This window comes from Pituophis catenifer, unplaced genomic scaffold (assembly GCF_029215685.1).
Source record: "Pituophis catenifer annectens isolate HBS135680 unplaced genomic scaffold, rPitCat1.0.hap2 SCAF_18, whole genome shotgun sequence".
NCBI classification, from domain to species: Eukaryota; Metazoa; Chordata; class Lepidosauria; order Squamata; family Colubridae; genus Pituophis; species Pituophis catenifer.
The window spans coordinates 9,883,011-9,904,204 of record NW_027256898.1 but is presented as its reverse complement, the minus strand read 5'-3'; the positions used below and the strand labels follow the sequence as shown (position 1 = coordinate 9,904,204).

Below are 21,194 nucleotides of genomic sequence, written 5' to 3'. Positions count from 1 at the left end.
GAAGGTCCTCGCACTTACGACCCGACTCATTTGTTTGCTTTTAACACTGATCAGCTGTAGGGCGGCCCTTTGAAGCCCCGCGGCAAGAGTTTAAACAGTTTTTTTCCCTCTAGTCATCAGCTGGGACTCAGGAGGCAGCAATAGATCGGGGGTGGGACCACATAAAAGGTAAGAATAACGTGGGTGGGGGGAGGGCGGGGGGGAGAACCGGTTCGGTGACATCATATTGTCACCGCTACCGGCTCGGCCGAACCGGACCAAACCAGGAGGAACCCACCACTGCATCAAGCCCTTCTAAAACTAAGAGATTTAGGTTCGATATAAACCTAAGAGGTAATCCAGGAGAGAAGCCACCTGGAATTAAGGAGAAACTTCCTAACAGCGAGGACAATTAACCAGTGGAACAGCTTGCCACCAGAAGTTGTGGGTGCTCCATCACTGGAGGATTTTAAGAAGAGACTGGACAGCCACCTGTCTGATAGGGTCACTCGCTCGAGCAAGGGGTTGGACTAGAAGATCTCCAAGGTCCCTTCCAGCTTGAGAGAATCAGTCCGGCCTTTGACACCCATCAGGCGGGCTCAAAACGAGAAGCTGTGTTGGTTTTGCTCTCTGCCTTGCTTTTGTGGCCAGGTGGAGCCTTCCGTGCCAGTAATCAAACTTCCAGCTCTTTTATTGGGAAGAGAAACTCCCAGCATCTGCCAGGATCTTTGGCACGGAGCGATGGGAAAGACAACAGGTCTACATTTATAGATGGCCCTCAATGATGACACACACCCTGTGTTTTATAGATGGCACTTAGATCCTAAAAAACTATCATGTATGTCTCCTAATGTGCAAGCTAAATGTTGGAGATGTGATTGTGATGATGCAACTTATTATCACATATGGTGGACTTGTAAAAAAATCAAAGCATTCTGGATAAAGATTTGGTGGGTGATGCAGAACATTTTGAAAAAAAGATTGAAATTTACTCCGCAATTGTTCCTACTGGGCACAACTACAGACTGTACAGCTGTAGAGACTAAACTGATCCTGAATTTAATAACAGCAGCAAGATTGTTGATAGCACAACACTGGAAGAAGGACTTTTTGCCTACTATTGATGCTTGGATACTGAAAGTAACTAATTTAGCTGAAATGGCTAAAATTTCAGCATACTTGAAGGATCATACACAAGAAAGATATATATTGGATTGGAGAAGATGGATTGATTATATTCAAAATAAGTATCAGACTAAAAAATATCAAATAGCTTATGAATGAATCTTTAACGGTATAAGCATTATATGAGTGATTTTAGAAGTATTATATCCTAGAAGCATGATTTTATTTATGGGGGAGTTAAGAATTTTTTTTAAGAGGGGATGTTAGTTTAATGGATAGTTAAGCAATTTAGTTTATTGTTAAAGTTAACTGAAATACCTTGTGTTCTGCTCCGGGAAGCCGGGGAGGGGGAGGGGGGGTTGGGTGGGTGGGTTGTGGGAAAATTGTGTTTTTTCTTGATTAAAACTTTTTCAATAAAAAAAAAATGATGACACCCCTCCCCCCAAATTTCTGTCTCTAAGCGAGACAGTTGGTGACTTTTGTCCCGTTTTACAACCTTTTTTGCCACCGTTGTTAAGTGAACCGCTGCAGTTGGTAAGTGAGTAACCCAGTTGTTAAGTGAATCTGGCTTTCCCCATCGCCTTGGCTTGTCAGAAGGTCACCACGGGGATTGCGTGAGCATCATAACTACACATTTTTATTTTTATTTTTATTTGATTTATATGCCGCCCTTCTCCGGAGACTCAGGGCGGCTTACAGTGCGTTAAGCAATAGCCTTCATCCTTTTGTATATTTTATACAAAGTCAGCTTATTGCCCCCATAAACCGGGTCCTCATTTTACCTACCTTAGAAAGGATGGAAGGCTGAGTCGACCTTGAGCCTGGTGAGATTCGAACTTACTAATTGCAGACAGCTGGAGTTAAATTACAATGCATTAGTCTGCTGAGCTATCCAGGCTCATTGGTTGCTAAGCATCAAAATTTCATTGATGTAACCATGGGGATAATGCAAAGTATGGAAAAACGGCAATATATCACTGTTTTCAGTGCCTTTGTAACTTCAAACAGTCGCTAAATGGATTGTTGTAAGTTGAGAACTACCTGTGTTACCTAATTTAACCATTGGGGAGATCTCTTTCTCTTTCTCTTTCTCTTCTCTTCTCTCCTTTCTCTCCCCCACTCTCTCTTTCCCTCTATTCTGCTCTTTCCTCTCTCTCTTCTCTTTCTCTCTCTTCTTTCTCTTGTTTTCCTCCTTTCTCTCCCCTCTCTCTCTCCTCCTTTCCTCTTCTCTTCTTTCTCTTCTCTCTTCTCCTCTCCTCTCTTCTTTCTCTCCACCTTTCTTTCCCTCTCTTCTTCTTTCCTTTCTCTCTTCTTCTCCTTTCTCTCTTTTCTCTCCCCCCTCCTTCTTCTCCTTTCCTTTCCTCTCTTCTTTCTTTCTCTCTCTTCTCCTTCTCTTTTCTTTTCTTTCCTCTTCTCTTCTTTCATTTCTCTCTTCTCCTCTCCTCTCTTCTTTCTCTCCACCTTTCTTTCCCTCTCTTCTTTCCTCTTCTTTCTCTTCTTCTCCTCTTTTCTCTCCCCCCTCCTTCTCTTCTCCTTTCCTTTCCGCTCTTCTCTTCTTTCTATCTCTTCTTTCTCTCCTCCCTCTCCTTCTCTTTCTCTCTCCTCTCTCTCCCCCACTCCCTCTCTTTCCCCTCCAACTTTTGAGAGTTGTTTCTCTTGTTCGCAACCACAGCTGTAACTTTTTTATTTTTTTTTGGAAACTGAATTTATTTGCGCATTTGCCCAATGGATATGGAGGGACTCTCGGTTAAATCATGGCCAAGCAGGGCTGTCTTAATGCATGGGCCTGGTGGGCCCTTGCCCGTGGGCCCCACGAGCACAGGGGCCCCATACCAACATCGATTTTGTTGGAAGTGCCAATAAAATAAATATATGTTTAACTTTATCGACTATTTAAATTTTTATTCCTGTGAGTAGTTGTTGTTAAGGGCTCCGAGTACACCGCTTTGCCCGGTGGGGGGAGGCATAATGCTGTTAAGAAGGGCCCTCCTTTGCTGGCTAAATGAATGGAACTTTTTTTTTTGCTTTTAATGTGATATTTGCCAGTTCCCAGGCATCGTTTCGTAGCGAAGGTTTCCTGCAGAGGGGCCAGCCTGCTCCGACGTGCAAATGCAGAGAGTTAAGGTTCCACCGTCACCGTGCTCGATGTCACCCGGGCACCGTACCAGCCCTTCCAGAACACCGTATCCTGACCGCCGTGTTCGAAACGGACAAAGCGCACGCCGGGACCGTAATCGGCAAAGGTGTGAGTGATCTTAAGCCAGGTAGGGAAAAAAAAAAACAACAACACTCGGATGGAAGAGCAGAGAATTCAACTCATCGCTCCCTGGCCCAGGAAATAGGGTGGGGGGGGGCGAAACAGGGTCCCAACCCGGTTTAGGAACAGGAGCCGGAAAGCAAAGGCCTGCCCAACCCTTCTCTCTTCCTCCTTTACTTCTTGGGGTGGTGGGGGGAGTTTTCTCCTGGGTACAAACCTCAGCCCACTCGCCCTCATTGTCCTGGGGCACTGCGATGGTTTCGCTCTCGAATTCGGCCACCGTGTCTTCGTTAGCGGACAGCAGCTTCACCTTCAGGTGGTAGAGGCAGCCGGCGTCACAGCGAGCGGCATACCTGGTGGGATAGGATAGGATAGGATAGGATAGGATAGGATAGGATAGGATAGGATAGGATTGTAATGGAACGGAAAGGAACGGAATGGAATGGAACGGAACGGAACGGAAAATATGGAATAGAATAGAATAGAATAGAATAGAATAGAATAGAATAGAATAGAATAGAATAGAATAGAATAGAATAGAATAGAAAATACGGAATGGAATGAAATGGAATGGAACGGAAAGGAACGGAATGGAACGGAACAGAAAATACGGAATAGAATAGAATAGAATAGAATAGAATAGAATAGAATAGAATAGAATAGAATAGAATAGAATAGAATAGAATAGAATAGAATAGAAAATAAGGAATGGAATGGAATGGAATGGAATGGAATGGAATAGAATAGAATAGAATAGAATAGAATAGAATAGAATAGAATAGAATAGAATAGAAAATACGGAATGGAATGAAATGGAATGGAACGGAAAGGAACGGAATGGAACGGAACAGAAAATACGGAATAGAATAGAATAGAATAGAATAGAATAGAATAGAATAGAATAGAATAGAATAGAATAGAATAGAATAGAATAGAATAGAACAGAAAATACGGAATGGAATGGAATGGAATGGAATGGAATGGAATGGAATGGAATGGAATAGAATAGAATAGAATAGAATAGAATAGAATAGAATAGAATAGAATAGAATAGAATAGAATAGAATAGAATAGAATAGAATAGAATTCTTTATTGGCCAAGTGTGATTGGACACACAAGGAATTTGTCTTTGATGTATATGCTCTCAGTGTACATTAAAAAAAAGACACATTCGTCAAGAATCATAAGGTACAACACTTAATGATAGTCATAGGGTAGAAATAAGCAATCAGGAAACAACCAATATCAATATAAATCGTAAAGATACCAGCAATAAGGTTACAGTCATACAGTCATAAGTGGGAGGAGATGGGTGATGGGAACGATGAGAAGATTAATAGTAGTGCAGACTTAGTGAATAGTTTGACAGTGTTGAGGGAATTATTTGTTTAGCAGAGTAATGGAGTTTGGGAAAAATCTGTCCTGGTGTCTGGTCGTTTTGAGGGTAGGAGTTGAGGAAGAGGAATTGGGAGGCAAGGGGTGACCCCAGGGAAGAACGGGAGGGGGGCTTGGGGACCCCTGGCCACTCACCAGTCCTTCACTACGATTTTGGGCTGGGTGGTGTCCATCAGCTCCTCCCAGTAGCCTTCAGCTTGCAGGTCAATTATTTGGGATTTGCTGCACCAGCTTAGGAACAAAAGAGTCGTGGTGAAAAAGGATCAAAGCTGCTGCTTCCAGGCCTGGCATCCTTTCTTTTTCTTTCTTTCTTTCTTTTCTTTTTTTTTTTTTTGACCATAAGGACTAGAAACTTGATTTTTTTTTAAAAAAAAAAAAAAGGAAAGCAGACTGCTTTGAGTTCCCCTTGGGTTTCCTGAGCTCTTGGGACATTGCAGCATGTACTCGTACCCCACCCGGCCCCCTCCAGAGCTGCCCAGAAGCCTGAGAAATGGACTTACTCAAAGGAGGAGACGAAATAGGTGTGGACTTCCTCCTTGGGGAAATCTTTTCCGAAATCGCCCGGCAGCTCTTCCACTTTCCAGCCGTCGCCCCCGTTTTGCACATCCTCCCAATGCTGGAGATCCTCTAAGACCGAGCAGGAAAGCCTCAAAAGATGCTCACTCTGCTCCCAATTCTCCCCTCTCCCCCAACAGAATGGGAGAACGAATTATCCTGCTTGGAGGGAAAGGACCTTCCTAATGCCCTTTGAAGGTCTCCCCTCTGTGGCCCAGAGACACCCCCCCCCCGAGAGCCTGGCTCAGGAAAAAGGGGCCAAACGGGAGGGGGCTGCCCAGATCTGGGCCAGGGGCTACTCTCCCCACCCTCACCCCGCTCTCAAGGCTGGGGTACCTGTTTACCTTCTCCGTTTGGGTTCTTGACCAAATTCCGCTTCTTCTTATGGAGAAAATAGAGGGTTTGCCAGCTCTCTGCGCCTTCCTCGTCTGCGTCCTTGCCCGCGAAGCCCTCCTCCTGGCATTTCAGCAGCCAGAGGGCCCCTCCGTCCACCAGCGCCTTCCACTGGGAGCAAACCAGGCGGCACACCAGCACCAAGTCGAGGGCGGGCAGGCCGGCCAGGATCCGCACCAGGAGGGGCTCCGGAAGGGCGTCCTTGAAGGGGGGGGGTAGCAAAGAGAGAGACAGAGTTGGCCTGCATCTCGGTGGCAGGCCAAGGGACTTTGGTTCCTCAGTTTGGCTAATATATATAGATATAGATATAGATATAGATATAGATATAGATATAGATATAGATATAGATATAGATATAGATATAGATATATGGGTCTTTGGTTATTCGGGTTTTCTCCCGCGTAAAATTGGAGGTTTCTTGGCAACGTTTCGACGAAGTCTCATTCATCATCTTCAGGCTGGTGTTCTCGGCTTCGTGCTTCTAGGAGCAATGTTGCACCAGCCTGAAGATGATGAATGAGACTTCGTCGAAACGTTGCCAAGAAACCTCCAATTTTACGCGGGAGAAAACCCGAATAACCAAAGACCTACATACAAACACCCGCGAAAACCACAGAAAAGAATATATATATATATATATATATATATATATATATATATATATATATATATATATATATAAAAACAAACCTACAAACAAACAAACAGTACATTTTTTCAATGGTTTTAGGAATAACGTTATGGTTGGGGGTCACCACAACCTGAGGAACTGTATTAAAGGGTCGCAGCATTAGGAAGGTTGAGACCCACTGCTCTATACTGTTTTGACAAGAGTCAAAATTTATACAGCTTGTAACCTAAATATTTCCCAAATATAATTTATATATTTTAATTTCTGCCATAAGGTTCTTTTTTTTCCCTATTTTTTTATTATTCATCTCTACTTAATATTTAATATCTAATCAACATTTATTTATTTATTTATTTATTTATTATTGAATTTCTATACCGCCCTTCTCCCTGAGGACTCAGAGCGGTGTACATCCAGAATTAAAAAACATGCAGTACAAATATTAAAAAACAATTAAAAGATATATAAATTTGGCCATCCGCCCTGACCTCCAATCTTAACCTTATTTCCTTTCTTTGTCTTATTTCTCCATTTATCCCATATATTTCTCAAAATCGCCACATTTCATAAATGATCATCCATTTATTTTCTCTTATTTTCTTATTTCTATTGAAACCCTTTAATTTAAACTTAGTCATTTCCATCTTTAGTTTCTTTTTTTCTTTTTCTTTTTTTTATTATTAGTTTGATATTTCACATTTGTCTCTTAATGGCCATTGTTTTCCAAGGTGGACCAATTCATCATTTCTTATTTCCTATTAATCATTTTACCATTTTAACAAAAACAATGTATTTCTTCAGCTTTATTTTTCACACGACCTTTTTCAATTACAGACATTGTAATTGAACATTGTATCTCAATCTCTTAATCATCTTTTTCTAAATTTCTATTAATATCTTATTCAATTAATGGCTAAATTGAGATTGGCACTAAGGGGTCATTTCAGATCCTGCTGAGTTGGTTCCTTCCGTTGCCCCTCGGAAAGCAATCAAAGGAAGGCAGAATCAAATTTAGGAAGCTCACACTGCCCAAGGAGCTGCTGATCCAGTTCTACAGAGGAACAATGGAGTCTGTCATCTGCACCTCCATAACTGTCTGGTTTGGCTCTGCAACCCAACAAGACAGACAGAGACTTCGGAGGATCATTAGAACTGCAGAAAAAACAACGGCTACCAACCTGCCTTCCATGGAGGACCTGTCTACTGCAGGAGTCAAAAAGAGGGCTAGGAAAATATCTACAGACCCCTCGCATCCTGGACATAAACTGTTTCAACTCCTACCCTCAAAATGACGCTATAGAGCACTGCACACCAGAACAACTAGACACAAGGACAGTTTTTTCCCGAACGCCATCACTCTGCTCAACAAATAATTCCCTCAACACTGTCAAACTATTTACTAAGTCTGCACTACTATTAATCTTCTCTTACTTACTAGTATCTATCTCTTCCCACTTATGGCTATATCCATGTTGCTTTTATCTTTCAATTTATATTGTTTTTATTTGTTTTTTTAGTACGATTTGATGGTTTATTAGTAACCTTGACTATCGCTAAGTGTTGTACCTTTTTATTCTTGATGAATGCATTTTATTCTCCTTATGTACACGGAGAGCTTATGCACCTAAAACAGATTCCTTGTGTGTCCAATCACACTTGGCCAATAAAGAATTCTATTCTATTCTATTCTATTCTATTCTATTCTATACTATACTATACTATACTATACTATACTATACTATACTATACTATACTATACTATACTATTCTAATTATTCTATTCTACTCTAATTATTCTATTCTATTCTATTCTAATTATTCTATTCTACTCTATTCTATTCTAATTATTCTAGTCTATTCTAATTATTCTAGTCTAGTCTAGTCTAATTATTCTATTCTATTCTAATTATTCTATTCTAGTCTAATTATTCTATTCTATTCTAATTATTCTATTCTATTTTATTCTATTCTAATTATTCTATTCTATTCTAGTCTAATTATTCTATTCTATTCTAATTATTCTATTCCAGTCTAATTATTCTATTCTATTCTAGTCTAATTATTCTAGTCTAGTCTAATTATTCTAGTCTATTCTAGTCTATTCTAATTATCTATTCTAATCTAATCTAATTAGTCTATTCTATTCTATTCTATTCTATTCTATTCTATTCTATTCTATTCTTCGGAGGAAGCTTTCCGGGCCGATCTAAAAGTTGCTGACCGGGCGATTTCTTTGGGAGATGGAGTGAGGGTTGCCAAGGGGATCATGAGTCAGTCTTTCTTGCTGGATCCTCCTCTCCAAATCTGCAGCAGGGTCTCCATCGCTTTCCCCCTCTGGATCCCCTCTTCCTTTGCTCCTGAGCCTGGAAAAAAAAAAACCCTTCCCAATCCCCTCAATTCCTGTCCTTTGGGGGATGCGGGGTGTCTGTCTTTCTCTCTCTCTCACACACACACACACACACCAAGCAAGAAAGAGCAAGAAGTTGTGTTGTCTCTTTTTTTAGCCATTTTTTGGGGCGTCCCTTGCCAGCACTCACCCTTCTTCTCCAATCTCCAAGCCCTGCCGATGAGACCTGCAGCTGTGCAAAGCTTGCACCGTTAGGGGGGGGACAAAGGCTGAATCTGGGAGAATTAAGGTCTTGTAGAGTTTTTGGGGGGCTCCAAAGAGGGGGAGATCCCAGGCATTTACCATTGGGGAGAGGGGGGGGACAAAGGTTGAATCTGGGAGAATTAAGGACTTCTAGAGTTTTGGGGGGGCTCCAAAGAAGGGGAGATCCCAGGCACTTACCATGGGGAGAGGGGGGGACAAGGACTGAATCAGGGAGAATGAAGGTCTTGTAGAGTTTTTGAGGGGCTCCAAAGAGGGGGAGATCCCAGGCACTTACCATGGGGAGAGGGGGGAACAAGGGCTGAATCTGGGAGAATTAAGAACTTGTAGAGTTTTTGGGGGGCTCCAAAGAGGGGGAGATCCCAGGCACTTACCATTGGGGAGAGGGGGAACAAGGGCTGAATCTGGGAAAATTAAGATCTTCTAGAGTTTTGGGGGGGCTCCAAAGAGGGGGAGATCCCAGGCATTTACCATTGGGGAGAGGGGGGGGACAAGGGCTGAATCTGGGAAAATTAAGATCTTCTAGAGTTTTTGGGGGGCTCCAAAGAGGGGGAGATCCCAGGCACTTACCATGGGGAGAGGGGGGGACAAGGACTGAATCAGGGAGAATTAAGATCTTCTAGAGTTTTGGGGGGGGCTCCAAAGAGGGGGAGATCCCAGGCACTTACCATGGGGAGAGGGGGGAACAAGGGCTGAATCTGGGAGAATTAAGATCTTGTAGAGTTTTGGGGGGGTTCCAAAGAAGGGGAGATCCCAGGCATTTACCATTGGGGAGAGGGGGGGGACAAGGGCTGAATCTGGGAAAATTAAGATCTTCTAGAGTTTTGGGGGGGCTCCAAAGAGGGGGAGATCCCAGGCACTTACCATGGGGAGAGGGGGGAACAAGGGCTGAATCTGGGAGAATTAAGATCTTCTAGAGTTTTTGGGGGGTTCCAAAGAGGGGGAGATCCCAGGCACTTACCATGGGGAGAGGGGGGAACAAGGGCTGAATCTGGGAGAATTAAGAACTTGTAGAGTTTTTGGGGGGCTCCAAAGAGGGGGAGATCCCAGGCACTTACCATTGGGGAGAGGGGGAACAAGGGCTGAATCTGGGAAAATTAAGGTCTTGTAGAGTTTTTTGGGGGCTCCAAAGACGGGGTGATCCCAGGCATTTACCATTGGGGAGAGGGGGGGGACAAGGGCTGAATCTGGGAGAATTATGGTCTTCTAGAGTTTTTGGGGGGCTCTAAAGAGGGGGAGATCCCAGGCACTTACCATTGGGGAGGAATGGGGGGGTCCTGCGAGCGATGCCAGGAGCTGCAAATGGGCAGGCGGGCGAGGGTAGCGAGTGAGACAGCAACCTGCCAGCTGGGCTGGGACTCCGCCTCCCCTCCCGGGCTGGGCTGGGCTGGCTGGGCTGCTTGTCGCAGGCAAGTAACTTCCACGGGATGCCGGCCAGGACAGGGATGGGAGGGGTCATTGCACCCCACCCCACCCCAAATCTGTGCCAGTGCAACCCCAATGGCGGGAGGGGAGGGGGCTGACTTGGCAGGAGGGAAGGGGGGAGGGTACAGAGGGGTTCCCCCACCCTCCCCACTCTTCCTTGGGGAGGGGGGTCTGAGTTGGAAAGACCCCATCCCTTGGCATTAGGAACATTTCCCAGATAAATCACAGACAGTCCTGGGATCTCCTCGTGGCGTCCCGTCCCATCCCATCCACGCCTTTCTAACCAAGGTCAAGCCTCTGTCAGCTTTCCAGAGCAACCAAGGCGAGTAGGAGCCGATCAGGACTCTGATGGGAGCCTCCCCCCCTCCCCAAATCGAGGCCAGGCAAAGGAAGGGGCGCTTTGCACACGCTCAGAGGCGCTCTTTCAGCGGCGTTGTGGATGGAGCCGGACGGATTCCCGGGTATCCCGCGGCTCTTCTTGGGGTCTGAAAAACAGAAGGGCAGAGGAGACCCCTCCCAAGGACAGGACGGGTCGGGGCGGGGAAAGGGAATCCCGCTCATTTGCATGCGATGACGCAATTCCCCCAGGCCACGCCCTCTCCTGCCGGCCACTTTTCGGGGGTTCCGAAAGGGCGGAGAGAAAGCGATGCGAGGGAAACCTGCGCGGAGGGAACTCGGAAGTCTGGGAAAGAAAAGCGCGCTCCTCTTCCCTTTTAGTAGCTCTGCGAAGATTCCCGGCTACGTTTCGGTTTCGCTTTCGGCTGGGCGCGGCGCGGTGCGGCGCGGCGCATGCGCGACGCATCTGCTGCGCTTCTGGTAAGTGTGCCGGCCGGCTGGCTGGCTGGCTGGCGGGGGGGGCGAGGGGGGGGCGGGCGAGGGAGGGGGAGGTGTGGTCCGGGGCTGCAGGGGGCGGGGGGGGGTCCACGGAAGCCCTCTGCGCATGCTCCACTGCTCCGGGTTTCCCAGATGTCGCTGCCTGGAGCTGGAGGCTCCGCCGAAGGACTGCTGGAGCCCCCTGCGGGGCTGCCCCTCCCCTCCCGCCTCTCCCTTAATCGTCGGCTCAGGTAGACTACCCCTGGCCGGGGAGGTTCTACTTCTGCAAACGTCAAAGCAGCTCTAAGAGGACTCTCTCTCTCTCTCTTACCTCTCTCCCCTCTGTTTCCTCTCTCCACCACCACTCTCTCTTTCTTTCTTTCTTTCTTTCTTTCTTTCTTTCTTTCTTTCTTTCTTTCTTTCTCCTTCTTCATTTTCCTCTCTCTCCCCTCTCCCTCTCTTTCTTTCTTTTTTCGTCCTTCCTTTCTTTTCCTTCTCTCCCTTCTTCCCTCTGTTTCTCTCCACCCCCTCTCTCTCTTTCTTCTTTCTTTCTTTCTTTCTTTCTTTCTTTCTCTCTCTCTCTCTCTCTCTCTTTCTTTCTCCTTCTTCCTTTTCCTCTCTCTCCCCTCCCCCTCTTTCTTTCTTTTTTCATCCTTCCTTTCTTTTCCCTCTCTCCCTTCCTCTCTCTCTCTCTGTCTCCTATCTTCCCTCTGTTTCTCTCCACCCCCTCTCTCTCTTTCTTCTTTCTTTCTTTCTTTCTCCTGTCTCCCCTCTGTTTCCTTTCTCTCCACCCCCTCTCTCCCTTTCTTTTTTCTCTTTTTCTCTTTTTCTTTTTCTTTTTCTCCTCTCTCCCATTTCCTCTCTCTCTTTCTTTCTTTCTTTCTCTCTCTCTTTCTCCTTCTTCCGTTTCCTCTCTCCCCTCCCCCTCTGTTTCTTTCTTTTTTCGTCCTTCCTTTCTTTTCCCTCTCTCCCTTCCTCTCTCTCTCTCTCTCTCTCCTATCTTCCCTCTGTTTCTCTCCACCCCCTCTCTCTCTTTCTTCTTTCTTTCTTTCTTTCTCCTGTCTCCCCTCTGTTTCCTTTCTCTCCACCCCCTCTCTCCCTTTCTTTTTTCTCTTTTTCTCTTTTTCTTTCTTTCTTTCTTTTTCTCCTCGCTCCCATTTCCTCTCTCTCTCTTTCTCCTGTCTCCCCTGTTTCCTCTCCCCTCCCCCTCTTTCTTTCTTTCATTCTTTCATTTTTGTTCTTTCTCTTTCTCCTCTCTCTCTCTTTCTCCTCTCCCATTTCCTGTCTCTCTCTCCTCTCTCTCCTCTGTCTTTCTTTATTTCTCTCTCCCTCCCTCCCCTCTCTCTCTCTTTCTCCTCTCTCCCCCTCTCTTTCTCTCTCTCTCTCCTTTCTCTCTGTCCTCTCTTTCTTTCTTTCTCCTCTCTCTCCTCTCCTTTCTTTCTTTTTTTTTCACTCTTCTCTCCTTTTTTCTCTTTTTTTCTCTTCACAGATGGCGAGCATGGAGACCCTCCCTGAGGACGCCCTGATTGCGGTGCTGGTGCTAGTGCCCGCCAGGGACCTTGTGCTTCGCTGCCGGCTGGTCTGCTCCCTCTGGCGCGGGCTGGTAGACTTGCCTTCGCTTTGGAAGCTCAAGTGCCAGCGTGAGGGCTACCGGCCAGAGCCGCTGGACAGTCCCATTCCGGACTGGCGGGATTTCTATTTCCTCTGCAGCCTGAAGAGGAACCTGATCAAAAACCCCTGTGCTGAAGGTGGGGGAGGGGTCAAGGGGGCTGGGCTATTTTGGGAGGGTCCGGTTTTGAACCATTCGAAGGTTGTTTCCCCTGCAGCTCACCTGACCAGCTCTGGTCTGATCCTAGATTAAAGCGAATCAAGGCCAGGATGGAAGACCACCAGGAGATCCAAACAAAGTTGCCAACATGGCTAAGCAAATTAAAAAAAAAAAATCCTGAAATAACCCAATGCAACCAATTCCATAATTCTGCTTCCCGAAAAAAAAAATAGCCTATTTTAGGGCATACCTTCCTGGTGGTCTCTTCCCCTTACCTTGGAAATATTTCCAAAGTGCCGAAAATCCAACCTACAGTGCCGTCCGCTTCTTTGTGTCTTCTCTCTCCCGCCGCAGAAGGCTTTGACGCCTGGGAGAAAGAATCCGACGAAGGCAACGGCTGGAAAATTGAGCAGCTTCCAGGAGATCACGGGAGAAATTTCCTTCTTCCGCACATTCAGAAATACTTCGTGACGTCCTACGAGTGAGTAGCGTGATGGCCTGGGATTCCCTGGGCTTTGACCAGCAGAGGGGATTCCTTGCGGGGTTCCTAACACGCGGATTGACCGTTGTTAAACGGGCTCCATCGATGGTGGGAATTTCCAACTGAGTTTTTCCCAGCTTGGAAACTTCAAATCCCCCAGTATCTAAAGTTTTTTTTTATTATTTTTTATTATTTTATTTTAGACATTGAAGCATTTGTCTGACAGGGAGCCATTGGGAGGGACCTTTCTTCCCCCTACTCCCATGCCCATCATCCCTGCCCTCTCCACCCTCCCATGCGCTCCTCTTTCTCGCCCTTTCTAAGATCCTGGCACTTTGCTCCAAATCCACCAGGGGGCGCCTTCTGCCAAGAGAAGGGAACATCAGGCACTTCCCCATTATCACTTGCTCTCCTTAATGGCCCCGGCATTCCAGAGTTATGCTGGAACATAAACACACAGACACACACACACACACACACACACACACACACACACACAAAACAAAGGATGTTAGGGGTGTCTCACCCCCACAGTATTGGGAGCCATTGGGAGGGGCCTTTCTTTCCTCTACTCCCCTACTCCCATGCTCATCATCCATGCCCTCTCCCTTCCCCCTCCCATGCACTCCTCTTTCCGGTCCTGTCTACGATCCTGGCACTTTGTCCCAAATCCATCAAGCGTTTCACCATTGGTCCACTGGAGGGCGAACGTCATGACTAGCTTTCCAGAGGAAGCTGTGAAGGAACTGACATCTCAAACAATTGCCACTCTAGGACGCTGCTCTCTCTCCCCTCAACAGTCCAGGCATTCCACAGTTACACACACACACACACACACACACACACACACCAGGGGTGTCTTACCCCCACAGTATTTGTTTCCAGAGAGTAAGTCATCTGTGTACGAAGTTTGGTTGAAATTTCTTGAGCCATTCCAGAGTTATCCTGGAACAAATATACATACATACATCCTTTTATATAGATATATTAAAAGGATGTATGTATGTATATTTGTTCCAGGATAACTCTGGAACGGCTCAAGCAATTTCAACCAAACTTCAACTAAACTAAATAAATATATATAACATAAAATATGTTATATATATATACACATATATATAACATATTTTATATTATATTTATTTATTTATTTATTATTTTATTTATTTATTTTATTTTTATTTTATTTATTTTTTTATTATTTATTGGCTGCCCATCTTACCACAGGGAGACTCTAGGCGGTTTACGCCATTAACAAAACAAAACCATGTAAAAATACTACAGGTAGTCCTCGGTTTACAACATTTTGTTTACTGACCATTTGAAATTGCAACGACATTGAAAAACATGACTGATGACTGCTTTTCAATCTTACGACAGCTGCAGCGTCCCCAGGGTCACGTGATCAAAGGTCAGATGCTTAGCAACTGACTCATATTTATGACGGCCGCAGCGTCCCGGGGCCACGCGATCCCCTTTTGCGACCTTCTGACAAGCAAAGTCCATGGGGAAAGCCGGATTCACTTAACAACCGTGTGACTAACTTAACAACTGCAGGGATTCGCTTAACGATTGTGGCAAGGAAGGTCGTCAAATGGGGCAAAACGCACTTAACAGCTGTCTCACTTAGCAACAAAGATGTTGGGCTCAATTGCGGTCATCCGTCGAGGACTGCCTGTACAAAAATACCAGTAGTTCTCGACTTAGGACAATTGAGCCCAGAATTTATGTTGCTGAGATAGTTGTAAAGCGAGTTTTGTCCTGTTTTACGACTTGCCGTATTTGTTAAGTGAATCACTGCAGCTGTTAAATTAGTAACACAGTTGTTAAGTGAATCCAGTTTCCCCGTTGGCTTTGCTGGTCAGGTCGCAAAAGGGGATCCCGGGACACTGCAAACCGTCATAAATACGAACCAGTTGCTCAGCATCTGAATGTAAATCACCTGGCTGTCGTAAGTGTGAAAAATGGTTGTAAATCACTTCTTCAGTGTTGTTGTAACTCCAAACGGTCACTAAACGAATTGAGGACTACCTGAATTTAATCACAGGTTGTAACTTTGGATCCTGCCTCTTTTATTTAAAATCTACCTCTCTCTCTTTTTCTACCTCGTTTGTTGCAGGTTGCACTTTTCCCATTCATTATAAAATGGTTAGAAGTCTCTTTTTTCAGTGTTGTAGCTTCGAACAGTTGCTAACTGAGCTGTCGTAAGTCGAGGACTACCTGTATAAAAATAGAAATAAAATAGCTAAAAGATGAGGGAGGGAGTAGGAGGGGGGAGGGGGGTCTGTTATTAATCAATTGCCCCCTTTCAGCCGTCGCTGTTCAAAAAAGTGCAGATTTTCCCAGGAAGGGACTTACGAGTAATATCCCTCCCCTACCCAAAATTACTTGAGAAGCCATTTAACAACGATTCGTGGTTTGCGCTCCGCATGGAGGCTTGTAACAAAGAGTGGCGCGGTGGCCTAAAGGGGGAGCTCTCGCCTGTATCGCCAGTCAGGAGGCTGTGAGTTCGATCCTAGGTAGATCCGAGAGATATTTCTCTCTCTCGGCACGTTGAGAATATATCTGCTGAACAAAACTCCTCATTGGGGACAGGAAGGGCATCCGGCCAGTAAAACACTCAGTTCCATTCAGATGGCCAGACTCTACCCGGCAAGGGATTAAGGGGTGGTTAAAAGAGGATGAGGATGGAGGCTTGTAACAATCGGTGGCTTTCCCTTCCTTGCCAGCTCATGCATGAAGAGGCAGCTGATCACCTTACGGGATCACGGCTACGGGGACCGGTTGATGGACGAAGCCCGGCCTGATATCGTGGTGAGCGACTGGTGAGTGACAGGGAGGAGAGGCGGACGGGTGGACGGATGGACGCGGGAGGCACAAGCGCTGAGGCGGTGTTCGACAGCGCCAAACAAACGACTCCGTCAAAGCAGGAGGCGCAATACAGGTAGTTCTCGCCTTACGACCACGATGGAGCCCAAAATTTCCGTTGTTAAGCGAGACACTTGCTAAGTGAGTTTTGCCCCATTTTACGACCTTTCCTGCTACCGTCATTAAGTGAATCACTGCAGTTAGTAACCCGAATCTGGCTTCCCTGTGGACTTGGCTTGTCAGAAGGTCGTAAAAGGGATCACATGACCCCCCCCAGGACTCTGTGACCGTCATAAGTATGAGGCTCTTGCCAAGCATCCGGATTTTGATCATGTGACCGCAGGGATGGTCGTAAGTGTGAAAAACGGTCGTGAGTTGCTTTTCTCAGTGCCGTGGTCACTTTGAACGGTCACTAAATGAATAATGGTTGTAACTCAAGGACTACCTGTATCATGCCACTCTTGTTCTCCTTGTTTTCACACAGAAAGACTATATATGTAAGTTCTCGACTTACAACCATTCATTTAGTGACCATTCAATGTTACCACGGCACTGAAAAAAGCGACTTATGATCGTTTTTCACACTTACGACCGTCCCAGCAGTCCCGTGATCAAAATTCAAACACCGGGGAACTGGCTCATATTTACGACGGTTGCATTGCCCCGGAGTCACGCAATCTGCTTTTGCGACCTTCTGAAAAGCAAAAGTCCATGGGGAAAGTTGGATTCACTTAACAACCGTGTGACTGACTTAACAACTGCCGGGATTTGCTTAACGACTGTGGCAAGGAAAGGCGTAAAGTGGGGCCAAAACGCACTTACAAGCTGTCTTACTTAGCAACAGAAAATGTTGGGCTCGATTGTGGTCGTAAGTTAAGGACAAAAATACCAGTAGTTCTCAATTTACGACTTAGGACAATTGAGCCCAGAATTTAGGTTGCTAAGTGAGACAGCTGCTAAGGGAGTTTTGTCCTGTTTTACGACTTTCCTTGCCACATTTGTTAAGGGAATCCCTGCAGCTGTTAAATTAGTAACATGGTTGTTAAGCGAATCCGGGGTGAAGCGATCCCCTTTTTGCGACCTTCCGAGAAGCAAAGTCAACGGATTCACTTAACAACGGTGTGATTAACTTAACAATGGTGGCCAGAGGGGTCATCAAAGGGGGCCAAACCCCCATATTTATTTATCGATAAAATTTACTGGCCGCCCATCTTATCGTAGGATAACTCTGGGAATCTTACAGTTACATCTAAGCCAGGGGTGAAATCTAAAATTTGTTACTACTGGTTCTGTGGGCGTGACTTGGTAAGGGGGGGTGGGGTTAATGTGATGGTGGGCGTGGCCAACTTTTTTTTTTTTTTACTTTTTACTTTTAAAAGCATTTTTTCTACAACCTCAAGCGGTTGCAGAAAAAAAAATGCTTTTAAAAGCCTCTGACGATCAGGCAACTCGGCTGGGATCGTCAGAGGCTTTTAAAGGCATTTTTTTTTCCCTACAATCTCTTCGGCCGAAGAGGTTGTAGAAAAAATGTTTTTAAAAGTAAAAAAAAAACAGCCTCTGATGATTGCGCGGCTCAGCTGGGAATTGGGGTTGGGGAGCGCAGGGATTTTTACTCCCGGTTCTCCGAACCACCCGCCACCATCGCTCCCAGATTGGGCAATCCAGTCCGAACCGGGAGCATTTCACCCCTGATCTAAGCTAAAATATAAAATGTTAAAATCAAACCTTAAAATTAAAGGCACATGGGAAGGGCGGAGGGGACAGAGGCGGGGATCTGTTATTAATCAACTTCATTGCGCTGACCCCCCCTCTCGGCCAACTGGCCGAGCCACGTCTTGAGACCCTTATGAAAGGATAGGGTGGGGGGGGCAACCTCATATTAGAGTGGGGGGGCAAGGTGTTCCAGAAGGCAGAGAAGGCCTTCCTCCTGGATCCTGCCGGGCAGAATAATCCAGCTGAAAAAATTGTCTCGCTTTGCGATGGGAACTTTGGACTCGGTCACGGTCGCAAGTCGGGGACCCCCTGCGTTTTTATCGACCTCTTTTTTTAAAGAGCTGATGTTCTCTCCTTCGACCCCCTCCTCCCCCCCCAGGTACGCCGCGCGTTTTGACTGCGGCTGCAAGTACCAGCTCTGCGTGAGACTCCTGTCCAAAGACTACATCGTTCTCCAGGAGTTTCAGCCCGAACCGGTTGTGATCGAACAGTGGAGCGATGCAGAATGGCGTGAGGTAGAGGAGTGGGTCGGATCGCGGCCCGGTTCTGCCCCCCCCCCCCCCACAGCTCTGGGTTGACATGAGGGGTGCCTGATGGTCTCTGAGCTTGGCGGTTTTCTGTCAGACGTTTCGGGACCCAATTAGGTGACGTCATCGGTGCTAGAAGGGAGCGGGGTTTGCAGAGAGGAGGAGATTGTGGGTGGAGGAGGGAGATGAGGAAAAGGACTATGGCAGTGATGACTAACCTTTTTGCCGTTGTGTGCCAAAAGCAGGGGGAGAGCGGAGGCGGGGGTCACATGTGCGCGCGTGCCCACACCTATAATTCAATGTGCCCCACACCCCGTGCATGCGCATTTAATTCCCCCCTCACTCCCCCCACTTTTGGCACGTGATGGCATAATGGGCCTGGTAGGCCCGTTTTTCACCCTCCCCAGGCTCCAGAAGCTTTCTTGGAGCCTGGGGAGGGCAAAAACAGCCTTCCCCATCCGGAGGGCCTCTGGAGGCCGGAAACGGCCCATTTCCCAACTTCCGGGGAGGCTCAGAAGGCCCAAAAATCAGCTGGCCAGTGCACGCATGCATACTAGAGCTGAGTTAGGGCAAAGGTCGCATCCCCACAAATATGGCTCCGTGTGCCACCTGTGGCACGCATGCCATAGGTTCGCCATCATGGGACTTCGGTTTCCTTGGTGCTCTCTGAGTTTGGTGGTTTTCTGGCAGACGTTTCGTGAACCAACTAGGCGACAGCATCAGTGTTAGAAGGAGTGGCATTTGTGGAGAGGAAGAGAACTGTGGGATCCTTGGTGCTCTCTGAGCTTGGTTGTTTTCCTACAGGTGTTTCATGACCCAACTAGGCAACATCATCAGTGCTAGGAGGAACGTTTGCTCTCTGTGTATTATCCCTTCTAGCTCTGATGCCGTTACCTAGTTGGGTCGTGAAACGTCTCCGAGAAAACAACCAAGCTCAAGGGAGCACCCAGGACCCCACAATTTTAATTTTAATTATTTTATTTTATTTTATTTTATTTTATTTTATTTTTTTATTTTTATTTTTTTATTATTTTATTTTATTATATTTTATTTTATTTTATTATTGTATTGTATTGTATTTATTATTTTATTTTATTTTATTATTATTTTATTTTATTTTATTATTTTATTATTTTATTTTATTATTTTATTTTTATTTTTTTTATTTTTTTTATTATTTTATTTTATTATTTATTTTGTTTTATTTTTTTATTTTATTTTATTATTTTATTATTTTATTTTATTATTTTATTTTATTTTTTTCTTTGTTTGTTTGTTTGTTCGATTTATATGCCGCCCTTCTCCGGAGACTCAGGGGGACTTACAATGCGTTAAGCAATAGCCTTCATACTTTTGTATATACCTGCTTAGTAGGACTTTCGGCCCCCCCTAAGCGGTGTTCTTTTTTATACAAAGTCAGCTTATTGCCCCCACAATCCGGGTCCTCATTTTACCTACCTCGGAAGGATGGAAGGCTGAGTCAACCTTGAGCCTGGTGAGATTCGAACTCGCAGTAATTGCGGGCAGCTGGCAGCTAAATACTACTTTAACAGCACTTAGTCCACTGCGCCACCAAGGCTCTTTATCGCTAAACTTACACGCTGGCCATGTCACAAGCCAAAATACTGATCTTACTTCGGAAGTATAATAAATGTCCCGCTGAGGAAGACGCTGTGTGTAATGCGCTCAACACCGTAGCGTTTTTAGAACCCGCCGGATTTGGAGCTGCCGGGTTTTTTAAATCCTCTCTGTAATTCTAGAATCGGATCTGGTGACGGACAAAAACACCGATTTTAACCTGCCCCTCACTTTTTTTCTCCTCAGGTGTTGCACACGTTTCACAACTACCCCGCCGGTGTCCGCCACGTCTTATTTAGCCACGGAGGCCAAGATACGCAATACTGGGAAGGCTGGTATGGTGTCCGAGTGACGAACAGCAGCCTCACCCTGGGCCCCCAAGTGGCAGATTGACGGAGAAGGGCTGCTTCGGTTTGGATAGGACTACAACTCCCATTGTGCCCAGTAAGTGGCTCTGGGGAAGGTCAGTCTAACCCAGAGGTTTGCAACCTTAAACAATCCAAAGAGCCATTTGGACCCGTTTCCCAAAGAAAAGAAAACACCGGGAGCCACAAAAACCCTTCCCGTGCCTGACTATTCCTTGAGCAGCCACAAAACTAGCATGTGTAGTCGAATTAAACGTTCTGTTTTCCTCTGAAACTTTTCTTTTCTTGGATTTAATCCATGGTTGGCCTAACCGGGAATCGAAAAGCTCAATAAATCGCATGCAGGCGGGTGTCGCACATTGGCGGTTGTGACGCATATTTTGAGTGATAGGGAGCTGCAGCAGAGAGGTGAAAGAGCCACATGCGGCTCCAGAGCCACAGGTTACTGACTCCTGGTGTAACCCTTGAACTTACGACGTGGCAGGGAAGTCACCCCAAAGTGCCCTATGCATCCACCTGGCTACTTCTCTTTCGCTGAGAAAAATAAATCTCTAGATATTTATGGATTAACAGATATTTCTCCTTTGCTTCTTCCGCAACTTTGCGACGTCTGGAAAAGTTGTATAATCGTGGCATTTCATAAAAACCGATTTAAATCAAATCTGTGTCGCTCTAAATCCCTCTTCTGGGTTTAGCAGTGGGGCCGAAGTTG

General features: G+C 45.8%; 2 protein-coding genes across 2 annotated transcripts; one reads left to right on the top strand and one right to left on the bottom strand.

Annotated features, from left to right (window-relative positions):
- Positions 1-3,035: 3,035 nt before the first annotated feature.
- On the bottom strand, positions 3,036-10,560 carry FBXO2 (F-box protein 2). The gene is given in 8 exon segments (XM_070956300.1): positions 3,036-3,358; positions 3,579-3,714; positions 4,893-4,988; positions 5,258-5,384; positions 5,657-5,906; positions 10,199-10,210; positions 10,212-10,475; positions 10,477-10,560. Coding segments are annotated over 8 exon segments (1,104 nt in total). The 3' UTR covers positions 3,036-3,223.
- Positions 10,561-11,336: 776 nt separating this feature from the next.
- LOC139325986 (F-box only protein 6-like) lies at positions 11,337-21,143 on the top strand. The gene is made up of 6 exons (XM_070956060.1): positions 11,337-11,433; positions 12,672-12,930; positions 13,305-13,431; positions 16,161-16,256; positions 18,392-18,527; positions 20,364-21,143. Exons 2-6 carry the CDS (start codon positions 12,672-12,674, stop codon positions 20,508-20,510), a joined length of 765 nt encoding a protein of 254 aa, XP_070812161.1. The 5' UTR covers positions 11,337-11,433; the 3' UTR covers positions 20,511-21,143.
- Positions 21,144-21,194: the final 51 nt, after the last annotated feature.

Coding starts and splice junctions, on each gene's coding strand:
- LOC139325986 (XM_070956060.1), top strand. CDS start 12,672: ATGGCGAGCATGGAGACCCTCCCTGAGGACGCCCTGATTGCGGTGCTG. Junction 16,257..18,391: donor GATATCGTGGTGAGCGACTG/GTGAGTGACAGG, acceptor CTCCCCCCCCAG/GTACGCCGCGCGTTTTGACT. Junction 18,528..20,363: donor GCGATGCAGAATGGCGTGAG/GTAGAGGAGTGG, acceptor TTTTCTCCTCAG/GTGTTGCACACGTTTCACAA.